We start from the raw sequence: 20,793 nt of genomic DNA on the forward strand, positions 1-20,793 counted from the left end.
GATCTTTTGCATATCTTGGCCGCTCCTCATGGAACTCCCTCCCTACATCAGTTTGGAAAGAAACAGTATGTGTCCAATTCCGTAAATCCTTAAAAACTTGGCTTTTTAATCAATAATCATTAAGCAGGTATCTGTTCCTTGGCCTGGTCGGCGCCAGGAAACCCTTTTTGGGTAGCTGTTGCGCCTTATAAATTAAATTAATAAAAATAATAATATGTCCCTACAGTACTTAAGTCCATTCTTAAGTATTGTAAGTGCCAAGGAAGCCATAAGAAGTACATGGGTTGGAAACTCGACAACTCGAGTTCCCCAGCACCATGGTGGCTTCACTGAAACCAGGAGTGTTTGGTACCAAACAGCTCATTGTAATAAATCCACACTGATACCAGTGTAAGATTTATTAAACCATGCACTCAGAAAGCACCTCAGAGGTGCACCCCTGAAAAACCTACCAACACTGGTGTGGGCACGGACTGGCTTTAGACAGCCTGCGACACGCAGCCATGTTTCTGGACCCCTGGGTGGACAGCCTCTTCTCTCTGGGACCAAAAACAATGCACATCCTGGGCAGAGGTGTTACATCTCCTCCACCAGGATGGGCCAGTGCTCAAAGAGGAAACTTCAAAGGCCTGCCGCCTTTGTAATGCGACCCCTGCCCTCTACTGCTAGCAGCAAATGGCAGCCCCCGATTTACACCCCCACGCTAGTTTTGGTCTGGAAAACATAGAAGAATAGGAGGTGTGGTGTAGTAACTTTGTAGTTAGGTTAATATTAAGTTTGGAGCGTAGAGCGTAAAATGTGGATTGTATGATTCTAAGAATGTAGTATAATGTTGTTCGTGTTTTTCAGAATGCTGGTCAGACCGGAGTTGCATCTCAAGCTGGCAGCACCTTTATTCCTTACTTACTTTTCTTTATGAATAAAGAAGATTTTAATACTTCCTGTGTCCGAGGAGTTACTACAGATTTGGCAACGAGGGAAGTTGGAGAGAACTTTATGCAAATTCAGGATTCAAGCTTTTTAAATTTTGTGTCTTCAACGTACGATGAGCGTTAGAGGGACTTCACAGCAAAAGATTTCCACTGAGTTTCTAACAACTTATGGGGTGTGATGATGGTGAACAAACTGTGTATTTTTGGGTGAGTTCCTCGTCTTCCCGCTGTTCGTGAACCCCCTACTGGATGTCCTCAACGCCCGTTGTGTTTGTTTTTGAACCTGGTCCTCCGCCATCCAACAAACAGACATTGCGTGCAGCTCACCTTCAAAAGACGCTTCCAAGCTCTCGCTCTCCTCTCTCGTACTGACGCATAGCCTCCGCAGCGTCACCAGTTTGCAGTGCATTGTGGGTACGGTCAACGTGACCCGACGCTAGGTCACGTTGGCAGCCATTTTGGTTGATGCTGTTTTTTCAGGCTAAGTGCAGTCACGTCGGAGCAGAGTGAGGGAGGACATCGTTGAAATATCGAACAGTATTTATCTTCCTTAAATTTTTGTTTTATTTAAACTGTACATGAATTCTTCAAGTTCAGCTGTTAAAGGTGCTGCCTGTGAAATATTTGAGGATCGATTACTCAGGTTGGAATCGAGTGACAAGTTCTAGTATCATCTGGCAATGTATTGCGCAGCAAATTTCTGAGTGTACATATTTCAAGCATTGTGTTCAAGTAACTTTGTACATTCTACTTTCAAGTAACATTTCGTGGCTTATTTTTTTTTTGACCGTTTCTCACCATGCCCAACACCAGTGACGGTGCTTCATCTGGGGAGAGAGCATTACAGGGTTTACATCTAGATGCGCTGAGGGAATTTCTGGTAGCACCTGGCAATCCACCGGTTGCTTGGTTAGACTGGAAAGAATATTTCCTCAATTACGTTGCTAATTTGGAGGATGTTAGTGGGTCATTTTCACCAGAAAGAAAAAAAGAGAATTGTTTTATTGGGTCTAGGTCCTGAAGGATTACGGATATATAATCAACTGGACAAGCAAGATAGAACTGGAGGAGACAGTGATGTTTTTAATGCAGCTTAACTTGATCTAGATGACTCCTTCTCCCCTAGTGTATGTATTGCTGTCACCAGGCATTCTTTTTTTCAGCGAAAACAAGAAAAAAATGAATCCGTTGAGGATTATGTTTCTGCATTTAGAAAATTGGCAGTGAAGTGTAAATTTGCTCAGCTTCATGATGAGTTTTTACGTGATCAAATTGTTATGTATACTAAAACAAAGACAATTCAAAACAAGTTGTGGGTGGAAGGTGATGGGTCTTTAAAAGAAATATTGCCATGGTTAAAAAAGCCCAGCTTTCTGAGCGTTGCGCTAAAGTATCATTAGCTAGTGAAAAGAAAGAAGCAGAGGTTGTCAATAAAATCTCAGGCAGTAGAAGTAGCTTTAAGAATAACAGAGACTTCAAAGCAGGAACTTTTAAAAAAGAGAGTGTAGAGACAAAAAAGTTCTCTAAGTTAGTATGTTTTAGATGTGGCAGTCGTTCACATTTGGCTCATTATCCTAAATGTCCGGCTAAAACTACAAGATGTTTGGTATGTGGTGTAGTAGGCATTTTGCTAAAGTATGCAGAAAAAAAAAGTATAAAAATTACAAAGGTAAAGTAACATGTATTCAAGAAACAGAACCAGAATGTAGCTCATTGTCCAGTGATGAGAGTGTTCAATTGCAAAATACTGTGAGAAAGAAGGTCGTATTGAATATTTCTGATGGGTCGTCCAATAAACCCCTGTGCCAGGTTTCTTTAGGAGGAGTCCTTACCCAATTGGCTGCAGATTCAGGATCACCCTTCACTATTGTTGACCATCATGTGTGGGAAGAACAATTTGTTTCCCAGTTAGGTGGGTGGTTAGAACCGCCTGACATTTCTCCAGAAAGTTACACTGGGGAAAAAAAATCGACATTCTAGGTTTTAGAGTGTTAGTCTTTAGATTCAAAGGAAGACATGCCACTTGCAAATTGTATATTTCTAAAGAAGGGCCTTCGGTGTTCGGCTGGAAAGACCAGAAAAGCCTGAATATCATCCTTGATCCTAATAGCAAGGAACAGGTTTTGGTTTCATGTGAAGGTGAGGACACCAAAAAATGGGTTATTAATGAATTGCCTGCGGTCTTTTCAAATGATATGGGCAAATTAAAAGGGTTTACCCACCATATCCGATTGAAGGATGATGCTATTCCCAGAATACACAAGTCTAGGAATGTGCCAATGATCATTAGATATGAAGTCAAATCTGAATTAGAAAAATCACTAAATTCAAATGTAATTGAAACCGTGGAGGCATCAGAATGGGTTTCTCCCTTGGTCGTTGCACGCAAGGCCAATGGAAAAGCCCATCGGTGTGTGGATTTGAGGTATTTGAATAGCCAAATACTGATCGATCAATACCCACTTCCCAGAATAGACGAAATGTTGTCACTAACCAGGGATGCTAAGTGGTTTTCCACGTTAGACCTTTCGGTAGCCTATCACCCAATACTCCTAGATCCTGACAGCAGACATTTAACATCATTTTGCACTCCATTTGGCTGTTTCAGGTTTAAGCGCATGCCGTTCGGCTTAGCCTCAGCGTTTTTTCAGAGGTTCTGATTTAGCATCTGTTTATTAGCTGGTCCCCTAGTCTTCTTGCCTGTTTCTCTTGGAGGGTTAGCCCATTCCCCAGGATCCAGCTCCTCTTTTTCACACAGAGTTCTGCTCTGTGCACTGCTTGTGATACAACCCCGTCCTGAGAGAGATGCATCTGACAGGAAACGTCCTTTAGGATGAAGCTGAAATCCCACTGTGCCTTCAAAGCGCTGGCAACAGAACAAATGCGTCTTTAGCATGCAATCGTTCTGCACTCAAGTTGTTAGAACGACTTGCTTTAGGGGGGCGCAATGATGGAGTGGTGTTGGAATTAAAGTCTACCACATTCCTTACTGTTGTGTAGATTTGATTTGGAATGGGAAATCTAACTATTACAATATCTAGCGCCCCCCTAGGGCAAGTCGTTAAAACGTGCTGAACAAATGTGTGCTAAAGCCGCATTCATTCAAGTGGCCGAGTTCCTAAGGCAGACGTACAAAACGCATGCGGAATCCCATCATATATTCACCTAAGACTGAACACATTGATTCAGTCTCACTCACTGCTATCACCTTCTTTATGTACAACCTTCTTTTTGCACTTGTGCTTTGAAGAAGTTACGGTTATCGTTTGCACTGCAAGTGCAAGAAAAGTTTTGCTTTCCTTGTTCTGTTATGTTAGTAGGAATTTATTAAGCGCACGTACACCCGAGAGTTTCATGGCGCTGATTACTGAAGTCAGGTGCGCCTGGGAGCATTTTTTTTGGCCCCTAGCGCTTGAGAGCGCTGTATTTGGTCCACTAGCGCCTGGGAGCGCTTGATTTGCCCTTTGGTTTTGATTTAAGGAGGCAGGTGCCAACCCTGCACTTCGCCGGATTGGGAGCAGTTTTCTGCCCCTTTATTTGACCCCTGGCGGGTGCCCACCCCGCCAGGGACACTGCCGTAATTAATTGTTAATTTATCGAAGGTGCCCACCCCTCATTTTGTGCCCTCAAGTGGAATCACCTCCGCCGGCCCGAGATCGTGTAAGGAGGCGCTGTGCCCGCCTCCCTACCAAGGGCCGCGCTGCCATTGGCGGCCCTCAAACAGGAAGTCAGGCAAATCTCCGGGACAACGTGGGCAGGGCGCAAGCGGAAGCAGGAAGCACGGCCAGAAAGAAGTCGGTGTTGGCACCCGGGGCCCCCCGAGAGCGAGGGAGAGCCCCGTGGTGCAGAGAGTGAACCGGAGAAGTGCTGCAGCGGCTGGCGGGGATCCCATGAGGAGAGGAGAGCCCCGTGTCCTGCAGCCGTCGTGTAGGTGCGAGGAAGAGCGGAGAGCCGGCGTAACCAGAGATTGCCCCTCACCCCAGGAGAAGCCGGTGAGTGGGGACTCTGTCTTCCGTGTTGTGGAGGGGGCGTCGGGGTCCGCTGCCGGTGCCTGCCGCCCCTCCTCCTGCTGGTGCTGACTTTGTTAGGAACCACGAGGCTCCCGGGGGCATTGTGGTTTTCGAGTCCCCCAGAGAGGGACTCCCACGCCCGGGGCATTCTTGATTTAGCCCACGAGGGCTTCAGGGGGCATTGAGGCATTATGAGCCCACAAGAGGCTCAAGGGGCATATTGCGACGAGCTCTGAGAGGCTCCAAGGCACCACATTTGTTCCAGAGCCCAGAGGGCTCACAAAATGGCACATTATCTATTCTAGAGCCAGATGGCTCCAACATATGCCGCAGATGTATTTCCAGAGCCTAGAGGGCTCCCATGTTTTGGCACAGTCCTTTTTCTAAGGGCTAGCGTGAGCCCTGTTGCAGTTTTGGCTGATTCCCAGCTGCCCAGCGAGTAGTGGGCAGCTGCACCATTTAGGCTTTTTCTTTCTTTTAGGGGGACCTGTTCTTTGTGAATCCCGGAGTGAGTCGCACTCCCTTCACCCCTAACTTGGCCTGTCGCAGCTGCGCAGCACTTAGTGCCAGCTGCAGCGTTTAGGCCCTTGTGATTGTCATCAGCTGCCCAGCAAGTAGTGGGCAACTGCAACGTTTAGGTTTGCGCAGGTGGCGCACCCCTGACTGGCGCTGCGTTGGCAGCGCGCCCTGACATTCTGGACACAGGGCATTTGAGCCCCTTCTTGGATGGCCAGTAGGTCAGGGGGGTTGGTTGTGGGTAGGGCGCAAGGCCCTAAGTTGATTTTTGCGCAATGTGATTTTACTATGTTTATGATGGTAATTGCCTAATGTGATTCATGTGCTTTAAATGTGGTGCTAGGAAATGTAAAGCATCTAGTATGTTTTACGCACCCTGTGTTGATACCTCTAGAAATGGTTTTTCCTGTGGAGGTTTATGTTAGTGAGATTGTTTCACTGTGAGTTATGCCCCTAAATGCGATTTATTCTTAGGAGGTAGAGTCTAATGTGTTTGGACTAGTGAGAGATTGCCTACTGTACTTATACTGTTTAGGCCTAAATGTGATTGCTGCGTAATGTGCTTTGCCTGTATGCTTGTGTTATGCTTCTAAAGGTGCTCATGCTTAGAAATTTGATTTGCCTAGTATGTTATAGTAGAGAGGTTATGTGTCCATGCGTGATCTATGCCTATGGTTATTAGTATTGCGTAGTGTGTACCTACCTGTTACCAGTGGTTACTTTTTGTGATCTATAATTGTTATTTGGTGTTACAGTTATTCTAAGTGCTAGTTCTACTAAGTGCTGATTCTAACAGTGGCCCAAGTGGCCCTGTCCTGGTGTAAATAATCCCTTGTGAATATTGCCCGTGCCAGTTGGCACCATGTATATTGTGTGATTACTATCTGATGTGTTTTGACAATACAAAAGTTATTTTTATATAACCTTGTGTGGAGTTCCTTTTGTGGTGTGCCTAGGATGTTGTTGCTGTTGTGTGCGTGCACAAATGCTTTACACATTGCCTCCGGGATAGGCCTGTCTGCTCGTGCCAAGCTTCCAAGGGGGTGAGCAGGGGTTATCTTGGTGTGTGACTCCCTTGCCATGACTAGAATGGTGGTTTCTGCCTGGCTTTGGCGTAAGTCTTAGCCAACCTGAAATCCCAGTTCTAACAGTGACAAAATGCTAGTGTGAAGTTTTTGATAAGTGTGCTGAGGCAGCTCCTTTGAGGGAACAGTTATACCCCTCCCACCCTGCCAGAATGGCCCATCCTGCCAAAAACTAGTCCCCCTTTGTCTCATTGTCTGGGAGCAATACTGCTATACTCACGGTCATGTGTCCCAAATGGTTAGAACAAAAAAATGCCAACTTTGTACACAAGATGATGGGTGGAATGCTGGACATTGTCAAACGTTTTTCCCCATGATCACCATGCCACTATAGTTTGGACCCAGCCATATGTAAATCAGTCTTGACCCTGCGCCCAATGGGAACAGTCCAGCCCGAACTGCCAGGTCAGGTCTTCTCTGGACCGGAACAAGCAATGAGGAAGTGTTGGTTGTTATTGATTCCAGGACATTGTCCAGGTTATTAAAGGAAGAGTCTATGCTCCTCGGAAGGTGGTAAAGCGTTAGGACAGTCACCTCAGAAGGGGAGAGGACTGATGTTAACCCGTATTCAAAAGAGGGTGAGAGAGAGGAGTGGGTGTCAGTCAGGGACAGTCTGAAGTGATTTGTTAAGAATGGCAACTCCTCCCCTTGATGATGTTGCCTTGGTTTTTGGGAGAAAGAAGTATGGTTTTGTAGAGAGCAGTGGGTGTAGCAGTGGTATGGATCAATCCAGGTTTCAATGATGCCCATAAAATGTACGAGGGACAGAGTTCATCACATTATTCAGTGATGTTGGTCTCGTTGCAGAGTGACTAGTCATTACAGAGAGAACATTTGCTTTCAGACACTACTAAGTTTGCAATAAACAGCAATATGCATTGAGACTTGTACTTTGACTTATCCATTATAAAAAGCGTTGGCAAAGCCAAGTTTGATGGTCACAATCAAATTAAAAAAAATGCCTGCTGCAGTGCAAAACAATTAAATAAATAAAAATAATAATTCCTTTATGCACACAATGCATTGATCAGATAAAGTATTAAATGTCTCATGACAGAGTGCACTATTCAGACGTAAAATAGCCCATCATACATTTCAATGCAGGCAGAAGAATACAGCTAAGAACCATGTTATATAAACATATTTCCTGGGCTGGTCCAAAATAACTTTTATAATGTAATCAAGCCAATGGCTAACAGATCCTGAGTCAAAGTCTAAGGGACACTGACCCTAAGGACCTTGAGAGCATGTATAGTATACAACAGACTTTCCAATGAACATCAGACATAATGGCCCTTGAGTCACTGCATCCTTAGTGCTGTTTTCAGAAAATGCAGGAAAGGCTAATATGGGACCTTTTTCCAGCTAAATGTCATGCGATACAATGTTGTACGGTTTCCTATGTGAGTTAGAAATGATTTGCTGGACACTGAGAAATCTTAAATTGTAAAACCTTGCCCCTTTTAAACACTTGCCTGCTGTTTTATAAGATTCTGTATTATGTTGACATCAATCTGTCAGAATTGTCACAAACATATGATTAGAAAAACATTTCTTTTTAGTTTTGGGGGAATTTGTATATTTTCCGAAAGGTGTAGCTGACATCTGAGGTTTTTTTTAATGCTGTGTTAGACACCTGATGATGCTGATGTTTCGCTCCAGTCTTTCCAAATACATTCTCAGCCATATGATGTGACAGAATCTTTATGGGAGGAGAAGATTTGGAAAATTAAATGAGTTGGAGGTAGCAGTGAAGGAAAATGTTACAGTTTGGAAAGTGACATGCTAAACTGTAATCCTAGTTTATATAAATTGTTTGTAATAGCTGTTATGCAATATGTTTCAAAACTGTTTCGCAAAAAGCAACCTTCTGGTTCCATCTTTTCATAATTCTCTTGGCGGAGAGACACAACCCACAAACACACACTAGGAAGAATGGGGTAGGAGGGAGGGACTAACCCGTTGCAACCGTTCGGCAACCGCCGCTAAGTTTGCTCTGAGGGTTCAGCTCATAGTTATGCTTCTTTTCAACTTCTACCTTGGTTTATGGGCTACATGACTGCTGTTGGCTCAGTATGTTACAAGTGAAGGTGGCTGGACAATAGCCACCACCGTTGCAGCAACCAATAAATATCAGATGCGCCTGCCTGCAGGAGCGCCCTAGCCCGGAGCAGGAGGTATCGGCTCATTCCATTGTCTTTGGGTTGAGAATCAACAAGTGTGAGTTTGGAGAAATACATTTCATTTTTAATCAGGAAACATTCTATTCGCTTTTTCTCACCTGCGTCAAGATCATCCTCAACTTTGCTTCTTTCCGACACCACTGGGTCTCTCCAGTGCAATTTTGTCTTCCTTTGCAGTCTGAAGGAAGCGTCAAAATCTGTGTGATCATTACCTGCCAAGAAAACACATCTACAATTGTGGATTTCAATCACATATTTTACAGCTCTGGGCTGCCACCATACACAATGTTAGCAGAATGACATGCAGAATGAAACACAAGTGAACTAGTAGAGTGTGCATAGTGTTGGAGACTAAAATCTCAAAAAAGGCAAGAAGGAACACCAGGACACCACCAGACCATGTACTACAAGCTGTTCAGGAAATGACAATGTAATGCTAATGAGATTATAACAAAGAGAGGGCACTGGAGGACTAACAACTCTCCAACCTTTGTAGCTTCAGTACTGTACTCCATTCCAGGAGATATGCTTTTGGCCGACGGGAGCACTCCCTCCCTGGTGTTGCGAACGACCGTTGGCCGACACAGCCCCGCCCACCTAATAGAACGCCCGCACGGCGGCGAAACAGGTTAAGCCACTCTCACTGAGCCCAGGTGAGTAGCCAAGCCACACAACTCTCCTGCTGCAGACCAGCCACGGAAGCCACCACAGACACAGCAGTGGAGCCACACTGCTCTCCCTCACCTTGGAAAAGCAGTGAAAGTCCAGAGGACAGCAGTGAAGCCAAACTAATCTTCCCCTCGCAGGAGAGAGCAGAGAAGGATTATAGCTCTCCTCTGTAGAGAGTAGGGTCTGCTTCCTATGGTTACCCCCACTTTTTGCTGTGATTCTCTGGTTTTTCGACTTTAATGTGGCTGTGGACCTGCTAACCAGGCCCACAGCCCAGCTGTTCTCTCTCTAATTTGATACCATGTACTTTAGGTACATACCAGATTGGTTACTAGGTCACCCTTGTGAGCCCCTGTATAGTGTACCCTAGGTACCCAGGGCATAGGTGCACCCTAGGCCTACCAGGGGCTGCAGCATGTATTGTGCCACCCCTGGTTTGCCTTCCAAACATACACCACAGGTCTGTTCACACAGCCTGGGTAAGGTGATGTAATCACACCTTACTTAGATATAGTATACCTATATCTATATACATATATAGACACATATACACCTATACACATATACACCTTCAGCCCCATGGTTCACGGAGGCCCTACGCATGCAGAAACAACATTGCAGGAACCTGGAAAGGCAATGGCGCCGTAACTACAGCCCGGCAGACAAATCCACCTACAAAAATGCCCTCGCTATCTATAAAAGAGCGATAACTACTGAGAAAAGTCACTACTATGTTACTCAGATCAACCAGGCAAAAAATTCATCCGGAGAATTATTTAGGGTAGTAACTACCTTATCCAACCCCCCGACGCCGCCCCTAGAGACCTCCCAATCACTGACCGATGCCTTGGCTAGCTTTTTTGAGCAAAAAGTCAGTTCCATCTTCCAGACTTTTTCACGCTCTAACCCGCTACAACCTGTGACTTTTCCCTCTACCAGTAACTCACCAACCTTTGTATCCTTTCAACCGGTAGACAAAGATCATATTCAACGTCTAGTAGTCAGCACCAAATCTGGCTCCCCCCGGGACCCCTGCCCCCCTTCCATTCTTAACCGCATACCAGAAGCAATTTCCCCTTCATTAGTCACAATATGTAATGCCATGTTCTCTACGGGAACATATCCTTCTGTCTGGAAAGAAGCAATAATAAAACCTTTGCTGAAAAAACCCACGCTAGACCCTCTTTTACCAGCAAGCTATAGACCAATTGCTTGTCTCCCGTTTCCAGCTAAGATTTTTGAAAAATCCATGAACCTGCAGCTGTCAAAATTCATAAACACCAACAACCTGCTAGACGACACTCAGTTCGGTTTCAGGCAGGGACATGGGACTGAGACGGCACTACTGAAAGCCGCTGATGAAATTAGAACAACTATGGACAAGGGAGGATCAGCTGTCTTGATACTCCTAGATCTCTCCGCTGCTTTTGACACGGTCGATCATATCACTCTGATCGACCGTGTCGCAGCCCTGGGAATAGGAGGAACGGCCAAAGACCTGATTGCCTCATTTCTCGCCAATCGGCCACAGATTGTCAAAATGGGTAACTACACCTCCCAGACCTTTTCTCTCCCCTGCGGAGTCCCACAAGGTTCCTCGCTAAGTCCGACGCTTTTTAATATCTATGTATCGGACTTGGCGAGGGTGATAAAATCTTACGCCATTGCATTGACCACATATGCCGATGACACGCAATTAGTGCTATCGGTACATGACAACGGAACGAGTGTGGCAGCCAATTTCCGGGAGGGTATGAAGGCAATAAGCTCCTGGATGTCATCAAATTGCCTCAAACTTAACTCTGATAAAACGGAGGTGATGACATTCGGGAGCTTGAAACCAGCATGGTCCCCACAATGGTGGCCACCGGAGTTGGGATCCCCCCCGAACCGGTGACTAAGGTCCGTAACTTAGGAGTTATCTTTGATAACAAACTGACCTTCCATCAACACGCCAATACTGTGACATCATCTGCATTCTTTATACTCAAAAGAATTAAGAAACTTCTCCCATATCTTCCTCAATCAGCGGGCAAAACTCTCATTAGTACTCTTGTGTTCTCAAAAACGGACTACTGCAATTCCTTGCTTCTCAACGCGCAGGAAGGAGTCCTTAATAAATTCCAAACTGTCCAGAACGCGGCTGCAAGAATTTTACTTTCAATCCCCAAATTCACCTCAGTATCCCACCGTCTCAAAGAACTCCACTGGCTTCCAATCAGAAGCCGAATAAAATTTAAGGCTCTTTGTATAGCTTACAAGACCCTAAATTTTCCAGGGCCTAAGTTCCTAAAAATAGCTCTTCATCCTCTGGAGCACCGCAGAACACTTCGATCCTCAACTACTTGCATGCTGTCGGTCCCTCGGACAAAAAAAGCGACTTGGGGAGACAGGTGCTTCACTACAGCTACTGCCAAGTTATGGAATACCCTCCCACTGCATATCAAAACTGCCCCCACCCTCATTAAATTCCGAAAGAGCCTCAAGACATGGCTTTTCTCCTCTGTTTAACCATCCTCATAGAGTTAGAGTTCCTTGAGCAACAGCGCCGACACACCCGTAAGGGTATTTGCGCGCTTTAAAAATAGCAAAAATAAATAAAAAAATAAATAAATATAAGCCACTCCTAAGGCAGACCTCGACAATCCTGGTGGTAGAGAGCTTGGTTTTATGTAAGAGGGTGCCCTAGTATTAGCTGAGCCCCTCTGCAGCTTTCGCAACCATCTCCTTATAGCTGTTCTGTGATATAGCCATACCATATACTCTTAAGTGCATTATAATCCTCGCGGTTAATGCTAACTTTGATTTGGCGTTATCAAAACATGTTGTGTAAGGTGTCAAACACTTTGGAATACTAACCATCCCCCCCCCCCCACCAGTTCTGGGTGTTGGGGGTAGCATTCCACCCTTCTAGAGGGAGAAGACATGCAATTACTGGTTTACCCGGTTAAAGTTAAACAGAGCCTCAGCATCACAAAATGGACGCTGCTGCCACAGACACGAGTCTGCCCTCCTGCTGCTGGACGAAACTCCGGCAGGGGAGGCCTGGACAATAGGTTTCCTGCCCAGGGAGATGCTGGCACTTCCCCAGACAGGCTCTTTGTGTATTGGGGCAGGGAGGGCTGCATTCAGGGAATGCTTTCCAGACACAGCCTGGGGCACACAAGGTGCTCCATGCATTTCCCAGTTCAAACCGGTTGCTGGGGCACTCAGCCCTAGCTCTGGCTCGAAACTGGACAAAGGGGAAGGGGTGTAACCACCCTCACCCCAGGTCCACCCATAGGAGGGACCTTAGAGTTAGTCCAACCCCTAAACTTACTATAAATATAGAACTCCAGTCCCTAGGACTTTAGACTGGACGAAACTCTGCAACACATATCCTGGATCTTCGACACTCAATTTCGACTGGAAGAGGAAAGAAATCTCCCTTGTGGTCAAGGAGTGACCACCCTGTTCAAACAGGCACCAACTGCATCTTTGCCGGTCTGCCTTTTCGAGGCTCCCGCTGGATCCCGAAGAATCTGCGACACAGGACACGGACTTCCAGACATTTCTGACCCCGACCTTCGCTCACAGCAAAGCTGAGACCCGTGGCAGACAGAAGAGATGTGGGACCGGAACTCCTGGACATCCTGCATTTTGCTACAAGCACCAACTTCCCGAGGTATCCCGGAGTTGTGCATTGGGGTGCTTGAAGCCCCAGCCCCGAGCACCTTTTGCACTGAAGCTCAGAGGCCCACACTCCACGAGTGTCCCGTAGGTCAACTTTGTGCATTTACGCTCAACGCGTCTTCGCGGTTCCTAGTCCATTGGCTAGTGAGCCCCCAAGAAGACTAACCTTTGTTTCAACTTGCTTTCCTGGTTGCTTCAGACTGGCTCAAACTTCCCTGCAAAGGAGAAGTTCCACAGGCCTTGCTGGTCTGCACCGAAGCCAATCTCGACATCCTGCGTGGATTGCGATTGGCAAGGCTTGTTGGGTCCAATCCGGATACCGATACCGCAGTCAACTAGATCCTTCGTGGGACAGCTCGAATTCAGCTCCTGGTTGTCGTCAACGCCTCCTGGACTTCGTGGCTTAAAAGACAAACTTCACCTTTTCACCTGAAATCACCCGACATTTGGTGGCATCTTCCTATCACCACCCTGGTCACAGGCTAGTGGTCCAGACTCTGTCTCCTCTGCTTTCAGGTTCTTCAGATCTTCGATCCACCCTTGGATCCACCCGGACAGTTTTCCTCTGGTCGCCTGCAGCACTTCTTTGCAGATCTCCATTGAAATCGACGACGAAACCCGACACCAAAAGACACCTATGCACCCGGCTTCCGTGGGTGAGGTAACAAGAGTACTCTGGTAGTCTCAAGGGTATTGGCCCTCAGAGTGTCTAAGTCTAAAAGGGATCCATCGTAGTTCATTTAGAAGTGTCCTTAAATTGTAAAATTGCAACTTGTTCGTTTCCGATAGAAAGTGTTTAGACACTGCCCGCGTCTCCCGTGGGCCTCCTACATCCTAACCTTTGGTTGTCCTGAGTAGCCCCAACGATTCCACAGGACCCAGGCCTACTTTCTATTTCTCACGTGGTTCTTACACCACTATTTTAGTATATGGTTTGTGAGGTCCCTAGGGCAAAACGTATACTGTGCAACTTATCGTATGCTAATTAAGTTCCTTGTATTGTACTATTACCTCTGACCTCATAAAGAGTCCAGAGGGGTTGTGTTTAGAATAAATACATATATACTTGATATATACCTTGTGTGGTGTGCTTTCATTTGGTACTCAAGAGATTATAATTGGCAAAACAACTAGCTTAATTCGCTCTCTGAAGTCTTAGCCGGAAGACTGCTTGCAATTGCTACCCCTAGGATAGCTTTCTTTAAGGTTGACTTTACAACCACCATCAATAAGGGTCGATTATACTGGTGCAAGGTGCCCACTAGAACTAGTGGACATCATATACCAAGCTAACTTCTGACATCCTCCAGCCCAGCAGAGAGCAGAGGACCTACACAAAGGCAGTAGCGGAGCCATACAATTCTTCACCACGAAAGGAAAGAGCAGTGGAGTCACCAATTCTATGTCAGGACCAGAGGCTTCAGATTATGCTTTTTCCCTTCTTCTCTGTTTATTCATTACATCACACAGCAGCCAAAAAAGCAATAACAAAATCCCTAAACCCTGAACAAAGGTAAAAAGGGCTAAAATTACAACCAAATGTTTTCACATTGAACTACAAGTCCCATGATAGCCAGTCAGGCAGTCCACAGCATAGTCCTTCCTCCATATCCATGGGGGTTAGAAAGGACATCCTCCCTATGCCTACTTCCTCTCTTTCTTCGCTGCTTCGCAGCCAGTTAAGTGCTTCTCCTTGTCTTCCCTTTATTGTGGTTGTTGGGAGATCATATTCAGTGTACTTTGTTATCGGCGTCGCTTTTGCGACTGTGTGTTTCCGTTTTGCTCTGTTTTCCTTTCCAGAGCCCCTTTGTAGTCGCGGGGACGTTCGCGGTCCCTTCCGCGGCTTTTGCCCTGTTTTCGCGGCCTCCTCCGGCCGCTAGAGGGCGCCGTAGCGTCTCGATGATCCCAGCGCGGTTTCTCCTCAGGAGAGACGCGCTGGGAGACGCGAGTCGCCGGAGCCCCTGTTGCCACCTCACCGCAACGCCCAGGTTTTGCTGGGTGTGTACTTGGCCCATAATTTGAATTGACGCCCCGACGGGGTCTGTACAGCGGTAATTACCGCGTTGCCGCCTGCGGGCGTTGTTTCTTTGGGGACACGGTGAAAAGCCTGCTTCTTTGTTCACGCAAGCGCGCAGGGAGGTGGTGTGGACCCGGTTCTAGCAAGGGTCGGCACGCTTGGGGTCTGTGTCCCCACCCCCTCCTCCGGTTACACCGGGGCCAAATCGGCAGATTTCATCTGCATCGCAGTTTGCGCGGGCACTGCCTGCTGCCCTGATCTTGTGCCTGCAGCTCCCCTGCCATCTTGGGCCTACAGCTTGTCCACTACTGAGGCCTACAGTGCTGGGCATGGACCAGGAAGATAGTTATTACGAGGAGGAGGAATCCCATCAATATTTGAATGATGAGGAATTCTATAGCGCTGTAGACAGCTCTATTTATAGATGCGTGCAGGAGATAGTAGGCCCTATGGAGGACCGCCTCTCTACTCGCATCACACAGGAGTGTGAGAGAATCACTCAGGCCCATTTATGGATGGCTAGCCCGATGACAGCCCCTGCAGGCTGTTCACCACCTGCCCCTAAGAAGGCGTGTAGGGAGAAGGTTCCCTGGGCGACGCAGGGTGTGGACAGGGACGCCTTTGAGCGCCTGCGTGACGCTTTTCTAGCCAAGGCAACCGCGTCCACCCCTGCGCCCCCGTCGAACCCGGATCCCATGGGGTCCATAGCCACGGCTCCCTCCTCCCCGGGTGGTATGTCACCGGCAGACACAGACGACGAGGATGGGTCAGTGCGTTCTTGGTGCCCTTCGGGCTCAGCTGACGACTTGCCCCAGGACAGCTCGGGTATGCTAGACCCAGATGAAATAATGCATCCGAGGTCGGCTGCCTGGACTCCGGGGGAGAAGATGGCGAAGTTCGTCGCGGGACGCCTCCGCAAGCCCCTAGCGAATGAGGCAAGGAGTTGTCTGCGGGGAGAGTGCCCTAGACCTACGTTGGAGGGCAAGGTGGCCCTTACCCCTGAGTTAGACCCCAAGATGGCCACCTTCCTTGCGAAATTCGTTAAAGACCCTCGCAAGGGGATTGATCGGTCCTGGCGTTCCTGCCAGGATAAACTTTTGGATGCCATAGGCCCAATCACTAAGATACTTGACATGGCTGAAGAAGCCAAGGTATCAGGGACGCCAATTTCTCCTGACGTGCTCTCCAATTGGGCTCAGAGAGTGGTAGTATTCCTGGGTAACGCAAATTGTGCCCTCTCGACCGAGCGTCGTAGGTCTCTCCTAATTAAGTTGGACCTGAAGCTGGGCGACTTGGCCTCTTCCGAGGCGGGGCGGTGGCCCAAGGGGGACACTTTGGGGATCCTTTCATTAAAGAGTTGGGGAAATTCGTTTCCACCTTTACGTCCCTGGACAGGGCCCAGTCGAGCATAAAAAAGGTTTTCCAGCAGCGTTTCTCCCGGGGGGCTGGTCGCGGTGGGGGCCGCGCGACCGGCCGTGGTGGCCAGCAGCAGGCTGGCAACAGGAATCAAGGCTCCGGGAGAGGTCAATTTAACGCCTCCTCCAACTACAACACCTTCTACCCCACCAGGGGCCAGCGCTTCCGAGGCAGAGGTGGTTTCAAGAACTCCGCTGGAAACAGTTCAAACAGTGAGTGTCATCTGGGCGGCTCAAGTCCGCATTGGGGGGAGGTTGGCTTTGTTTCCGAAGGCCTGGGCCGCGATCACATCGGACTCATGGGTCTTGCAGACCGTCCGAGGTTTTCGCATAGACTTCTACGATCGGCCAGTCCAGCAAAGGCCTCCACATCCTATCGCCTTTTCTCACACAGATGCGCTGTTGGTCGACAAAGAGGTCTCCGACTTACTGAACAAGGGAGCCATTTGTCTTTCGACGCAACACCCTGCCGGGTTTATGAGCAATCTATTCCTAGTGGAAAAGACGGACGGAGGCAAACGACCGGTAATCAACCTCAAGGAGTTCAATGGATAGTTGGTTTACCGGCATTTCAAGATGGAAGGTATCCATCTGTTGCGGGACGTGCTACTTCCCGGCGATTGGATGGTCCGGCTGGACCTCAAGGACGCGTATCTGGTGGTGCCCATTCACCCCCCGCACCGTCGCTTTCTTCAATTCCGGTGGGGAGGTCAGGTTTTCGAGTTTACCGCCCTTCCATTCGGACTTTCCTCGGCGCCTTGGTGCTTCACCAAGCTTCTCCACCCGGTGGTGGAACACTTGCGGAGCCAAGGGGTGCGGATGACTGTCTATTTGGACGACATCCTGTTGATGGCGCAATGTCCCAAGAAGCTATTGCTTCAACTTCAACAAACAGTGTCCCTACTTCAGGGGCTGGGGTTTGTCGTGAACGAAGAAAAGTCGGTTCTCTCTCCTTCTCAGTCGGTGGTGTTTCTGGGGTTTACGGTGAACTCGGTACAGTGCACCCTGAGTTTACCACCCAAGAAGATCGGGAAGATCCGTCACATTTTGCGCCAGACCATCTCACGGTCACACACTTCCCTCCGCCAGATTGCCCGGGTGGTGGCGTTGCTTTCTTCGTCCATCCAGGCAATCTTCCCGGGTCCCCTACACTATCGGGCCCTTCAGCGCCTCAAGGCACACCATCTACGTCGAGGGTTGACCTACGATCAGGTGGTCCCCCTCTCCACCGACGTGAAGGAGGAAATGGCATGGTGGCTCGCTCATATGGAGGCCTGGAACGGGCGGGCAATTTTCGGACCAGTTCCGGACCTGGTGATAGAGTCAGACGCCAGCAGAGCCGGTTGGGGCGCCCGTTGCGGAGAGTTCTCTACAGGCGGCGCCTGGTCATCCGAGGAGCAGGAACTACATATCAACTGCTTAGAGCTGTTGGCGGGGTCTTTCGCGGTGCGCTGTTGGACCAAAGAGTCAGTTCGTTCCTGTGTCCTGGTGCCGATGGACAACATATCTGCTGTCCGCTACGTCAACCATCTGGGTGGGCCTCGCTCCAAGGCCCTCGCGGATCTAGCGAAGGATTTCTGGGATTATTGCCTGGCACACCACGTCTCCGTGACGGCGGAATACTTGCCGGGGCAGGCAAATCAAGTAGCGGATTGGCACTCCCGCCACTTGCGGGACTCCAGTAAATAGAAGCTGGACCCACAGGTATTCAGGAGGCTGAACAGTGTTTAGGGCCGGTTCTCGGTGGATCTCTTTGCCTCCCGCCTGGACCATCAGTTGCCGCGGTTTTTCAGCTGGAGGCCGGACGCTCTCGCGGAAGCCACGGATGCTTTCCTCCAAGACTGGGGTCCAGAGAGATCGTACGCTTTCCCCCCGTTTTCGATGATACTGAGGGCGGCAGCCCAGATTCGCCGCCAGCGAGCGGAGGTGGTCATGGTGACCCCCTGGTGGAGGTCTCAAGTGTGGTTTCCAGTTCTTCTGGAACTTTCTTGGGATTCTCCAATCCTACTCCCCCGGTTTCCGCATCTTCTTCTCAACGCGGGCGGGGACCCCCATCCTCTGGTGATGCAGAGCTCTCTCCACCTCATGGCGTGGAGGCTTTCGGGCGACGCTGGTCGCTCCCAGGCCTTTCGGGACCGGCTGAATATATACCTTGTGTGGTGTGCTTTCATTTGGTACTCAAGAGATTATAATTGGTAAAACAAATAGCTTAATTCGCTCTCTGAAGTCTTAGCCGGAAGACTACTTGCAATTGCTACCCCTAGGATAGCTTTCTTTAAGGTTGACTTTACAACCACCATCAATAAGGGTCGATTATACTGGTGCAAGGTGCCCACTAGAACTAGTGGACATCATATACCAAGCTAACTTCTCACATCCTCCAGCCCAGCAGAGAGCAGAGGACCTACACGAAGGCAGCAGCGGAGCCATACAATTCTTCACCACGAAAGGAGAGAGCAGTGGAGTCACCAATTCTATTACATCCCATTAGAGAGCTTTGGAGTCTTACTACTTCCACAGTTTCTTAGACCGCAGTAGAACGATATGTCTCTTTCTCCACTGAGATACACAACGGTCCTCCAGCTCAGTAGAGAGCAGGAAAGCCAAACTATTTTTCCCCTACACAGTAGAGCACAACTAAGCCCTCCCACTAGGTTTCAGCCCAGGGAGCCTTACTACTCTCATTCAGCCTAGGAGAGAGCAGTGGGGCATCCTACTTTCCAACACCTGCAATAGATTCGTAGAAGCCCAGTTACTCTTTATCACATGCAGTCCAATCCATACCACTCTGCATACGACACAGGAGAGCAATGGAAGTATTGCACATTCCCACGCCTAAAAGAGCAGAGAAAGCCTCTCTCCCACCCAAGGCAGGAGTGGAAACCATCCTAATGCCCTTCACCGCGAGACAGCAATGAAAACCAACCTGTTCTCTTCCTCTCCCACAGTAAGCCTTGTACCAATGCATAATTCACGTCTTATGCAAGTAAAACAACACGTACAGTCAGCATGCATTAATGTGTGGCTTCAAAGCAATCTGATCTGACTTGAATGAAGGCATAGAGCCAACAAGTTACAAGAAGCTCTGTCCAACAACATTAAATATAGAAACAAGTAGGGGGCGTGGCTAAGAAAGCCACGATGGTGGTTGTGTTCCGCTGAGGCTCCGCGATCGGGCCGGCATCCTACCCGGTTCCTGTGATCCCCGAGAGCCACACGCATCGAAATCTACGGTCGGAACATATCCAACGGCTGCAGTGATCCCGCAGTCCCTGGCAACCTGCACAACAGTCGTGAAAACGATTATTAGACCGCAGGAGACGCGCGCTGAAACCCAAAATGGCGCCTGCAGCCCAGTGAATCCGCGCCAGCAGCCTCGCTAGGGCGTCGGGGGCCTCTCGCCCCACGCTTCCCAGCCACCATCCTCATAACGATGGCGAAATCAACGGGGGCCCGTACCAAGAAGCCCTCCCACACCAGACTCACCCGCACTGGAGACATCAGGTCCCGAGCAGCCGCTGTCTCGCCATTTTAGAGTAGCCGAGCTGCCACCTTCCCGAAACAGAGTCTCGGCCACAGCGACCCACGCAGCAGCACTACTCTACTAAGAGGTACCTGCAAGCAGACATCAAGGCTGGGAGCCCACCATTGAGCATCGTGCTGCCAGTACCCTCCTGGGAGGCTCTACATACTCGGCTCGCCTGACCCCAAAATGGCGCCCGGGGAGAACCGCGAGTGAAGGAGCGAACGCGGTGGTCCCCAGGTAGCCCCTGTGTACCTGCTACCTGAAGGTGAGCCAACATCCCTCCCGCAGCGCTCCCCTGAGTGAACGGCCTGGCGAGGCCCTATCGTTGAACTGCCAACCTCCTCCCATATCTGCAACAAGCGCTGCCTGACCCTAACATGGAGGAGTAATACCTCTCCTTGCCTCAGAAGTCGGACTATACCTACCGGTGGGTCGAGGAGCTGGGACCCCCGTTCAGCGTAGAACATACCAGTTACATTTCATCAGGGGATCTTGTCTCTGAGTTTCCCCCCCCCCCACCCATCCAGGGCGCGCTACTCCACAGGAACTGGGGGCTGCAACAAACTTATCCTGGATAGCACACTGACAACCCAAACCTCGTGATTGTCAAATGAGCACAGGTCAACACCTCGCCCTCACTTACCTGATCAGGACACCCGCGGGGCGAGGCACTCCTCCTTGCCTCAGACACCGAGCAGTATCTCCCGCGATTGCCATCATGGGAAAACCGAAGGTTACACAGACACCCTCTGTGCCTGAAACTGCCCC

General features: G+C 48.8%; 1 protein-coding gene across 1 annotated transcript in view; it reads right to left on the reverse strand.

Moving 5' to 3' along the window:
• LOC147700856 (uncharacterized) overlaps window positions 1-20,793 on the reverse strand; it is a 102,917-nt gene that overhangs the window by 25,983 nt on the left and 56,141 nt on the right. Inside the window, exon 5 of the mRNA XM_086929757.1 lies at window positions 8,825-8,938. Within this exon, the coding sequence (XP_086785883.1) occupies window positions 8,825-8,938 (114 nt within the window). The remainder of the gene's footprint in view (window positions 1-8,824; window positions 8,939-20,793) is intronic.

This window comes from Lissotriton vulgaris, chromosome 7, assembly GCF_964263255.1.
Source record: "Lissotriton vulgaris chromosome 7, aLisVul1.2, whole genome shotgun sequence".
Lineage (NCBI taxonomy): Eukaryota > Metazoa > Chordata > Amphibia > Caudata > Salamandridae > Lissotriton > Lissotriton vulgaris.